The sequence below is a fragment of the Poecilia reticulata genome, linkage group LG2 (assembly GCF_000633615.1).
Source record: "Poecilia reticulata strain Guanapo linkage group LG2, Guppy_female_1.0+MT, whole genome shotgun sequence".
NCBI lineage: Eukaryota > Metazoa > Chordata > Actinopteri > Cyprinodontiformes > Poeciliidae > Poecilia > Poecilia reticulata.
In genome coordinates this window covers 34,520,323-34,531,992 of record NC_024332.1, presented here as the reverse complement: position 1 = coordinate 34,531,992, position 11,670 = coordinate 34,520,323, and the positions used below count along the sequence as shown (strand labels likewise).

The window sequence follows — 11,670 nt, the reverse complement described above, 5'->3', positions numbered from 1 at the left end:
TAGACAATTTGGTCTACAGAATATTTCTTTGCTTGTTTAGCAGTATGGAAGTAAGAGTGTTAACCCATATGTCCCCTGCTGTTTTCATTTTTGTCTTTTTTTTTGTAATTTTCTTTCTACTTTTTATACTCGTGTGTGTTTAAAATCCCAGTAAAACTGATACAATATTAAAGTTTGAGGTTGTAACGTGGCTAAAAGGTGAAAAGTTCAAAAGGTGTGAAAACTTTTGTCAGGCACGGTATGGAGTCAGAATACTTTTTGCTGTGCAGGTTCCCCCTCCTGTGAGGCGTTTTGAGCCACATATTTGGAGTAGTTAAATATTCATGATTTCTCATAGGAATATTTAATTAACTGATGGTGCTCTGGGCTTTCTCTCTCTCTTTCTCTCTCTCTCTCTCAGTCATGTGTTTGGGCTGAACGCAGTTAGGCAGTGGCCCCTATGGGTTAGCTTCTGTAAAACAAAGCCCACATTGCCGCAGAATCTTACTGTATTTTTTTTCTTCTTTTGCTGTGGGGGCAGAGAAAGTCTGACTCSCCTCTGTGTGATGCACGGCAGAATACAAATAGGTCGCCGTGAAAATGTGCTGCAAATTATGGGTGACTCAGGGGAACATGCTGCAGGTCATGTGTGAAGACAGGAGCAGAGATGCACACAAGTGCGTGTACAAAGACATATGTGTAGTTAGTACCTCATTATGAGACAAGCATGCACCGAGGCGCACCAGTTCACAGAAGCAATAGTGAACTAACACGCATCCGCAAACTGTAGCCTATACCTGCTCAATCTACCGGTTGAAATCTCACTTTTTTATTAGTATTATTATTATCTGACTTTTTTATTTTATTTTATTTTTTTTAGCTTCGTGTTTTTGGCAAGGCGATCCCCCAGAAATGTAGTGGTAGTTTTTTTTTCTGTGGTTGTGAGATGTGAGTGTTGTGACTGTGGGTGACACAGGAGGTGGACRGAGCGGAGCTGGGGGGCGCTCTGTTCTGCTCAGAGCAGGACGCAGGAGACGGTCGCTCTCCAAGGTTCTGAAAGTCGGGAGCGCTCCCTCCTCAGWCTCGCCTACTGGCGATTAATGCAAACCTCAACTGCAAAATCCTCTAATGACTGCCTTCATTCAGAAGTGCTTTGCTCCCCGCTCCCCATTTTTTTTGCATAATCTTTCGTCTAAGTCATAGTGGATTTGTGTTTTACAATGCAACCGCTGGATGTACGCTCGCATATATACGCAACGAGACCGACAGCCGCTGACCAACCTGCATCATTTGGATATACTGACTATACTCTGGATTCTCAGGGARCGCTATACGGAGGATTTTAAGCAGTTTTTTTTKTGTGTGTGTAGCTCTGTGCGTCTGTGCCGCATGCTGTTGGACGTGAACTGCGATATTGTCTCAGAAAGGTGAGTCGGATGAGGGTAATGATGACACAGACCTACTTTTTCGTGAATGTCACCGTCTTTGCATTTGGAAAGAGCGAAGAAAAAAAAAGGCTGATCACTACTTGCTTTCAAACCCATAATCCACGAGGAAGGAGGGGAACAATAGTGTTTCGGGGAGCCTTGTGAATCTAATGCGTGGATGAGAGTGAAGTTTCCAATGGGCAAGGCGGCTATCTGAGATCTGTTCCAGCAATCCGTGCTCTGGATTTTCTTGGCTTCACACAAAGAGGATATCAAGATTATTATTATTATTTTTAGCCACGGTGAGTTTGCCTTATCGTTTAAAGTGCGCCACTGCTGTCCCTGAAATCCATCTGGCATTGTAAAACACGAAGCTCTAAATGCACATGGATAGTTTTACTGCTTCTTTATAAAAAAAAAAAACTAAATAAATAAATAAAGAGGGTGGTGGATTTTTAAAAATGTATAGCTGCATGCCTAGCAGTGCTGATTTAGTTTACTATTCAAGCTAACACGAGCAAATACATTTTAAATGTGACAAATGAAACTACCTGTTGTTTATGGTCCTTTATATAAAGTTCTCCATGTTTTTAACCTCAAATTGGTCGACCTTTTCAAAATGTGGAAAATAAAAACACTCCACCCACCTCAGTAATGAATACCACACTCTTGTTGTTCTGTTGCTGCTCTTGGACCTACATCTGCTGCTGCACTATATAACAAACCTGTTGAACAGCAAACGCTGCCAGACAACCGAAACGAAACTGCCTTTCATCGTGTAAAATCATCTCTTTGATAAAACTTGTTGCAGGGAAAAAGAAAAAAAAAAAAAAAAAAAAAAAGTACATCGCAAGGTGAGACAGGGTTGTGAGAATGCGCAAAATAGCAGCAGTGAAATCACCACCCCATGCCATGATTATTATCTATGTATTTATTTATTTATTTATTTATTAAATTTCTTTGTCATTCCACTGCAGAACACCTCTTTCGGATACACGATGACAGCAGTGATAACGATGATAGCAATGATAAAGACCTGGTCGGATCCGGAGAGAATCCCCGGAGCTTAGAGATGACATCCGCGCAGTCGTGTTGAATGTGGATGTTAACGCCGCGGGGAAGGATGGGCCCTCTCCTCTCGGCCGCCTCCGTCCTCCTCCTGTTTCTCCTCCTGGCCCTGAGCGTCGCGTCTCCGGCCACGGTTGGCAACCCCGAGGATTACGTCGCCGACGAGGCAGAGCGGACCGCCGCGGATAACATCGTCTTTGACGACTACAGGGGGAAGGGGTGYGTCGACGACAGCGGGTTCGTGTACAAGCTCGGGGAGCGTTTCTATCCGGGACACTCAAACTGCCCGTGCGTGTGCACGGAGGACGGGCCCGTGTGCGACCAGCCCGAGTGCCCGAAACTGCACCCGAAGTGCACGAAAGTAGAGCACAATGGATGCTGCCCCGAGTGCAAGGAGGTTAAAAACTTTTGCGAGTACCGAGGGAAAACGTATAAAATCCTGGAAGAATTCAAGGTAGGCCATTATTGTTTGAGTGTGTGTGTCCTTGTACAAAGCCACAAGGTAAAACTGTTGCAATTCCAAGCACAGAACCTGGATGCATTTTGTTTGSGTTGATTTAAATAACTTATGTAAAGTAGATACACGGATCTGGCATAACATTGTGGCCACCTGTCTCCAACTCTGACTCATTGATGCATGGACTCTAATGACCCCTTGAAGATTTATTATGATACATGACACCGAGATATTAACTAGCAGATGTTGTAAGTCTTGTAAGCTGAGAGGCAGAGGCTTCATGGCTTGATCTTGTTTGACCAGGACATCCTTCMGTTGCTCAGTGGGATTCGAGTCTTGGGGAATTCAGAGAACTTGTTGCCTTTGAGGCACATTATCCCGACCCTCACATAAAACTGTTTCTATTGAAGGGTGCAGGCCTMMAACAAAGCTCTTCGTGCAATAATGTAGGCTAGGGATTTTCAATCTTTCCCATCCAAAGAGGAATTTTCACCCATGATCCAGCTAAATGAAATTTGCTTAGAGCTGCAAAAGTTGCATGACTGTTTAGAAAAATAATAAGCTTTTCATTTGTTATAAAAATCCACAATAGAACATTTTATTTCCATTTTTTTGGTTTTAAAATAAAATAAATAAATAAAAAGAGGATGAAAACATTTTTCTTCTATGGTATATTTTTGGAGACCTGGTGACAAGGAAAAAAAAACGTGAAAAAATTCCTTGCAGTATTAGTCTCATTCTGTTGTGGAAATTCTTTACAAATGTGTCATGAAAGCGCAAGGAAAAACCAAAACAGGCATTACAACTACCACTATATTTAAAGATATTGTTTAGTTTTTGCCATTTCGTGCACTCTTGCACCAACAAAGACTTTCCCCGCTTTGTCTAAGCTGAAATGTTCATTAAACCAACCCACATACAGTGGGGCAAAAAAGTATTTAGTCAGCCACCAATTGTGCAAGTTCTCCCACTTAAAAAGATGAGAGAGGCCTGTAATTTTCATCATAGATGTACCTCAACTATGAGAGACAAAAGGGGAGAAAAAATCCAGAAAATCACATTTTCTGATTTTTAAAGAATTTATTGGCAATATATGGTGGAAAATAAGTATTTGGTCAGCTACAAACAAGCAAGATTTCAGGCTCTCACAGCCGTGTAACTTCTTCTGTAAGAGGCTCCTCTGTCCTCCACTTGTTACCTGTATTAATGGCACTTATTTGAACTCGTTATCAGTATAAAACACACCTGTCCACAACCTCAAACAGTCACACTCTAAACTCCACCATGGCCAAAACTAGAGAGCTGTCAAAGGACACCCGAAACAAAATTATAAACCTGCACCTACCTGGGAATACTGAATCTGCAATAGGTAAACAGCTTGGTGTAAAGAAATCAACTGTGGGATCAATTATTAGAAAATGGAACACTTACAAGACCACTGATAATCTCCCTCGATCTGGGGGTCCACGCAAGATCACACCCCGTGGGGTCAAAATGATCACAAGAACGGTGAGCAAAAATCCAGAACCACATGGGGGAACCTAGTGAATGACCTGCAGAGAGCTGGGACCAAAGTAACAAAGGCTACCATCAGTAACACACTACGCCGCCAGGGACTCAAACCTACAGTGCCAGACGTGTCCCCCTGCTTAAGACAGTACATGTCAAGGCCCTTCTCAAGTTTGCTAGAGAGCATTTGGATGATCCAGAAGATGACTGGGAGAATACCATCTCATAGTTGTCTCTCATAGTTGAGGTACATCTATGATGAAAATTACAGGCCTCTCTCATCTTTTTAAGTGGGAGAACTTGCACAGTTGGTGGCTGACTAAATACTTTTTTGCCCCACTGTAGATCTATCACCCTTATTATTCTCCATTGGACATGACTCAAGATGATTGATGACCAACAGTTGACCCAACACTTTCAATTACATTTTAATAAAATGTTTATGTAGAATTTATTACCAAAATAATTGGGTAGTGATGTTAAAATTTCTTATCATATATTATATTTGCAAATTATATATGCTAAGTATAATGGCTGATACTCAATAACCCCCAAAATTAAATTTCTTTTAATTCTGTATTTCACATTAAAGTAAAGAGCGATTCTGTCTCCCAACACCCACAGACATAATTATAGCATTTAGAGGGCAGAGAGTCAAATTGCTGTCTGAATATGTGCTACAGTGTTTTAGATCTGATTTATACAGTATCATCTGATAGGTTTACTCAACTTAAATATAAATACCTCTAATGATGGTTGTGGTTATTCAGATTGAATCAATTTTACTGGAAACAATAAGAATAGCCCTTCCTGAAACAGCATATCCATAATAAACTGATAAGCTATTTCTAACACAAACAGGTAACACTTGTCATTAATTTTAGAACAGCTGCCGTGTTTTTAAGTTCCACATRCCAGTAAGAGAATATTCTTAGCGTGGATTCATTTTGAATGTTTTTTGTTTTACAACTTGTTCMCGGAAGCCACCCATGTGAATACGCAGACCTATTCAATAAATGAAACCAGAGAAGGTTAGCCATTTAAATTAGATGCGTTTGTTACAGTTTATCTTCAAAATGTGTATTGCTTAGATTAGCCTTTATGTACTGTAACTGTACCATCAAACTTTATCTTTGGCCGAGGACACCAACAAGGCTGCCACCCAGTGTGATTCCACACCTATCAACCGCACACTGGACCATCGTTACCACACCGACAGATCCTAAAACAGTATTTTCATGCGCTGCTGTTGTGTGGACACTGAGTCATCGCTCTTGCAGCAGGTCTCTACCCATCATGCCAGCGTCTCTGCAGTTGTTATGGAGCATGACAGCACTGTCTGATTAAAAATGACACCAGGGGTATGACAACTACAGTCTGTGTTTAAACTGTTGCTGCCCATGAGGAGACCTCCTAGTTTCAGCTCCCCGCAAGTGCATCCAGGCTGGGAGTGACTGAAATAAGATATGACACAACATGGCCCAAACAACAAGCTCCGTAGCTAATCGCAGATTTTAGTCATGTCTGAGCAAACAAATCAGTGCTCAGAGATAAGATTAGTGTATCTATTCCAGTTCACTCAGCCAAATACAGCAAGCAAACAATGGGAATAAAACTTCCATCCTCCCCCCCCCCCAATATTGTTGTAATCTGAACTTATATCATGCAATTAAGATGATTGATGACTGTTATTCCTCAAAATTGTCTTGTTAATTTTCCACACACTTTAACTTTAAGATCGCACAATTATGACAAGTACATCATGTACATTTTTTTAAATGATTGCTTTAGTGGATAGATATGAATAGACAACATTTCCACAGATAATTGAATCTGGTGTAAAGTTTTTATACTATAAGTCAGATTAGAAGAATGCTTTTCAACATCATGTTGTTGACTGTCAACTCAAACAATATGTACCCTTTGTCTATGTCTCTAAAGAGCTCAGAGTAAAGTGGGGAAGCAGCTCTTATTATCCTCTGAATGAAACTAAAGCTAAGTGAGTGCTCGTAGCTTAGATGCTCTTCAATAATATATCCAACAGCTAGTGCTATTTGTGCAATGTGTTCTCTTGTTCACGTAAAAATAGGGACACAAGCTCCAGCAAAGCGGATTTGTGAATATTTTATGAATGTTTTCAACTCTATACAATGTAAAAAAAAAACAAACACAAATAAAAAAGATATAGGGGAAAGAGATTAAAATTGTGTACATACACCCTTCTTTATTTTATCATTAATCTGGAATAATTATTCATTTTCTTACTTGTGTGAATGAACACACATTGTTGATCTTTACTCATAGTCTGTCTGATATTTTAATGATAAAAGTAGCTGCAAATAAATAGGAAAGTTTTCATCCATTCTCCACTTCAGCCTGAAGAATCATATTCTATTCCTCAACACAGACTGAAGTATGATGGTTAGTTACAAGAAATTGCTCTTTTTGATCTATTTTTGTTGTATCTTGACCTTTCCAAAACAATTTTGTTGTTGCCTTTTTCTGTGGTGGAACAAAGTGCAATGTTTAATTTTTTTTTTTTAATGGAGCATGGTGGGTTTTTTTATTGGAAATATAACACTTTATTACATTGTTTTCTGGTTGTAAATCATAATGGATTAGCTTTAATTTTTGGTTGGTTGGAGGGGGGGTGTCTCACTCCTGGGAGCATCACAAATCACGCAGTTGCTGATTAGTGTCACACAAAACATTTTGTCTGGCTTTAGCTGTAAGTAGTTGTCACTCAACTACCACTTAATGTTTGCTAAGCAGTTAATAAAAGACAATGTTCGTGAAGCTCATATGAGAAGTACAGCTGAATATCATCAGCCAAAATATGAAGCATCGCTGAACTGCTGAGTTATCTGGCTTACAGAGGAATACATTTAAAAAACCAAATAGGTCCTAGTACAGAGCCATGAGGAACTCCAAAAGCACTTCCTGCAGACACACCAAAACTCCTAACAGGCATGTAAGATGAAAATCACTTTTGATCAACAATTATAATCTCTCAGTTGTACATCCTACACAGATATATTGGTAATATTAAGGGTCAAACAAAGGAGAAAGTCCAAGCCATGACCTTTATTATATGGGTTGGCCCAGAAACATGTCAGACAATATCAAAAGAATCAAAGATAGATTCAAATTTCAGCTACTGATGAGGCAACACCAGTATACATGTTGAAGTCCCCATGAATTTTAATACTCTCCAACTTAATCATACAAGACAACAAATCTGTAACATTTTTAAAAGCACAGCGGCAGGGCCAGGAGAAGGATATAATAAGATACAATAAAACGTGTTAGTAGAGCCAGCCTTAATCGCTTGCAAGTTGAATCAGACTAGAAGAGTCAAGGACGAGGGCTGTCGTAGTTTCCAAGAGTAACCAGCAGCAAAAACCAGGGATGCCTCCAGTCCAATAAGGGAATCTCTGATGAGGAGGCTCAGCTCATCTGTACCTGGATGCCAGCCCTACACCCTTATACACTCTCTTTTACTTTTTTACTCTCAGGAATACCACAGGCATATTTCATGAGTAATAAGAAGTATTCAGGTGAGGAGGACAAGAAGACTAACGGGTGATGGAAATGTTTTCTTATAACTCTAATCATCAAAATGTCACTCCACAGACTTTTTGATGTGGAGGAGAGAATGGTTATAAACATCAACAGCAGATATAGTTGAAGGTTAGGGCTGACATAATAGCATGGGATACAAAAACAATTAATTACAATCGTCCCAAATGCAGTCAGGCAACGGTAACCAAAGTGTCCAAAGAAAAGAGATTGACTAACTGATAAACATACCGTATTTCAACTTTGTGAGATAATTGCAAAGCCTTTTACCCACACTCAAATTGTTCAACAATACAGTCAATGTTCTTGCAACATTAAGTCATAACTACCAAACAAGCAAATGAGGATGAATTTTTTGTTGTTCAACCTGAATGAGTAAATAGTTATCACAAGTGCATGGATGCATTGCTAAGAAATAGTTCTTGAACTCACCAAGCTCACCAGAAGCACAAAAGAATCTGGATTATTTTGCAAAAATTTCAGCTTTCAGAGTCTGAACACAAAAACAAAGATTTGACTAAATATTTGTTGTACCTGAGAGTGGATATAAAATTAACATTAAAAAAACCCAACAGAAAAACACGTGCATCACAAAGAATAAGAAAGAGCAAAGAACAAGAATATCACCGATAATCATGGAAAGTAGAATAGATAGACATAAAATATCAAGGATAAATAGGCCAAAATTGATCTCTGTTGATCAACTTTGCACTATATCTGCCGTGCAAACCACACGCAGAACATTTCATAACATCTTTGACTTCATTTCAGTCAAAGATGAAATCAGGCCAAAGCTGGAAACCCTTTGGAAGATGCTCAAACATTTTCCATTAATGAATTTTCTTTGCATTACATGGCACTGAAACAAACTGAAGCAGGCATGTGCGTGCACTCAGACTTCAGCTAAATAGGTCAGTAGAAAAGCATCATTATTCACAATGTTCCGACTTTTTATTAGGAGTCATGCATTTTTTTTTAAGTAGGTCAGAGTTTATTCTCTACTTCATTAACTTGTTTTAGATATTTTTCTTAGAAAGTATTCCTTTTCTTCTCCTAGACTATTGTTGTTTCCACAACACCATCATCGGGAGTTTTACTAACAATTGATGCCCATGCCCTTCAACTGTTGACAACTTTTTTGGCTTTAATTTGAGATCACTTTGCTAAGCAACTACTAGGTATTTCCAAAACATTTAAATTGTGTTGATCTGGTGTCATCATTCAAGCACAAAAGTACAATATTGTTAGTTCCAACCAGTTCAATTGATACTTTGTATAATTTATATTTGATTACCTTTTACCTGTGGAAGCTGAACAAAAATTCATTTTTTAGGACATTATGTATTTGCCTTGTTCATCACAGTGTTTCATTTGAATGACACATAATTTAATTATTTTTTTTTTTTTAAATGACACTTCTTTTGGGTAATATAGGTAGCTGATTGAGCTCTCATTAGCATGTTAGCTTTGGTAAAAGGTGTGTGGCATCAACCTCTTTAAAATCCATGTGCCTAATCTGTACAGACTGGTGTGTTAGTGTGTCAAACCAAATCCAGCTCAGCCCTGCATTGAGATGCAAGGCTTCAGATTTTATAAGTACATAAGCTCCCCATTTTCATGTGAGATCAAGTCCATCAACAGAGCATTTCACCTCCATGTTAACCTTGACCAAGGGCCAACAGAATGAAAGAATCATTTGACACATTAAGGGTTAAAAACAGTTTTTCATTAATTACAGTTCAGTTGGCATGAGGAAAATAAAGAGCAATCATGTAAAATGTTATGGTATCATGCCAAAAACTGCAGCATCTTTACTCACTTTAATAAGAAAGTCTTAGAACCCACAGTGTTAAAGGAAAGGGCATTAGTATCTACTAAGGAGACTGCTGTTTAGGGAGTGTGAAGGTTATGTGTTGTCGTTCTTATTAGCCTTCCTTTATTGTAACTAGGCTGTGTTTTGCATATTATTCAGTTTATGACATAGAGGGGTTTAAATGGGTAACAAAAGAGTTTTTGAAAATCTTAAGTCCAATTTATGGTATTTGTTGATGGCCTCATGTTCACCATCTCACTGCAAAAATAATGCAACCAGTTTGTGTGCTGTTGGGATACATATTATTATTTTTATTTTTTTATTTTTTCCCCACATCTTGCAAGATGTGTTATATATGGTGTAAAGGCCAGTTTGGTTCCAACACAAATGGTGCTGTGGGTGAGTCTCTCCTTCGTTACTCTGACAAGATTAGAAACTATCTGATAGAATAAATCTGCCATTAGCATTAATTGGGTCCTAGGGAATGCACGTTTAGTTTTGGTTTACTGGCTTTAGTTTTGATCAGTCTAAGTATTTTTTTTTTTTTTTAAATTGTAGACTGAAATAGCCTCTAATATAATATTCCTCTCTGTCTCACTCACCTGAGAGAAATCTAACACCAAATCTTGAATCACAACCATTTTTCCCCACACTGCTGCTGGTTAATGGATGTTTCTTTACTTTGAGTATAGAACAAAACAAAATTTAAGCAGGTATTACATATACTTTTCATTATTACTTGACTCATAAGTATCTATTACAAATTCCAAGAATACTTGGAATTTGTAATAGATTTATCAGTATGTATTATTCATAAATACTATCAAGTCTTCCTCTTCAGGAAATAATTTTTGTTGTTTATTTAACCAATGGAGAGCTAAAGGTAACCTAATTGTTGAACAAACATCTCTATGGTTTTGTATGTAGTTCCCTCGATTAAATGTTCACTATACAAAAAAAGCTTAGTTTCATGGATGAGAATGTATAAAGTATAGAATGACTAAAAATAAATCGCAGGTTGCAGATCTTATGTTCTCATGTTCAACAGATTAGAGCATTACATTTTTTTACACTGATTTTATCTTGGGTACCTCTTTCGGCCTACACTCTCAAAATCCACTGTATTGTGGTTAAAGATAAATATGTAGTGTGGTTATATATAAAATAAGCAACTTTTAAAAGCGAATTTGTGCACAAAGATAAAACACTTGCTGCTGTATGTCTTTTGAAGTTTTGCAAAACTGGTCAAATTCAGCACCACCTGCATCAGCCTTGCTCTTTCATAAGATGTTTTACTTTTATCTGACTGAATTTGATCATTAGAAATGCAAGAACATACTAATCTTTTTGTGATGTCTTTTTTTCTTCATAGTTGTTACAAGGATAACAAAGCTTTACTGCGCTTATGTAGTACTTAAAATTCAACACATACAGTTGTCAGAATACATTAAAAACAGAAGCCATACACCCACGTATGGCTTCCGTACGTGTGCACGTACGGATGTGCACACTCATCGCACATGCCAGTCGTTAGTAACTCTTGTTTATCAAAAACATTTGCGAGAGTACATCCATAAAGGATGTAGCAATGATTGCTGAAATTGATTTTCCTCTCCAATTTGCCAGAGGCAACAATAGTGCCAATAAGTGCAAAACAATTTTGTCACAAAGAACAGTTTATTTATTTGAAATGTTGGCACCTGTAGTCAGAGTTCAGAGTTTTTGGGAGAAAGTGTGTCATTCTACTTCTTTCCATGCATCAGTGGACACTGTAAAATATATGTTTAAATACACACAATGAATGCAAGCTTTTTGACTGTCAAACTGTCACTCCTATT

At 38.2% G+C, this 11,670-nt stretch overlaps 1 protein-coding gene across 2 annotated transcripts in view; it reads left to right on the top strand.

Moving 5' to 3' along the window:
* The first annotated feature begins 483 nt into the window (after nt 1–483).
* The window catches only part of vwc2l (von Willebrand factor C domain containing 2 like), a 31,909-nt gene continuing 20,722 nt past the window's right edge, over nt 484–11,670 (top strand). Inside the window, exons 1-2 of one of the 2 annotated variants that reach the window (XM_008403874.2) lie at nt 484–1,406; nt 2,384–2,928. In XM_008403874.2, the coding sequence (XP_008402096.1) occupies nt 2,503–2,928 (426 nt within the window). In that variant the 5' untranslated portion in view covers nt 484–1,406; nt 2,384–2,502. Of the gene's footprint in view, nt 1,709–2,383; nt 2,929–11,670 lie in introns of both variants that reach the window. The other variant, XM_008403870.2, reaches the window with a different exon arrangement.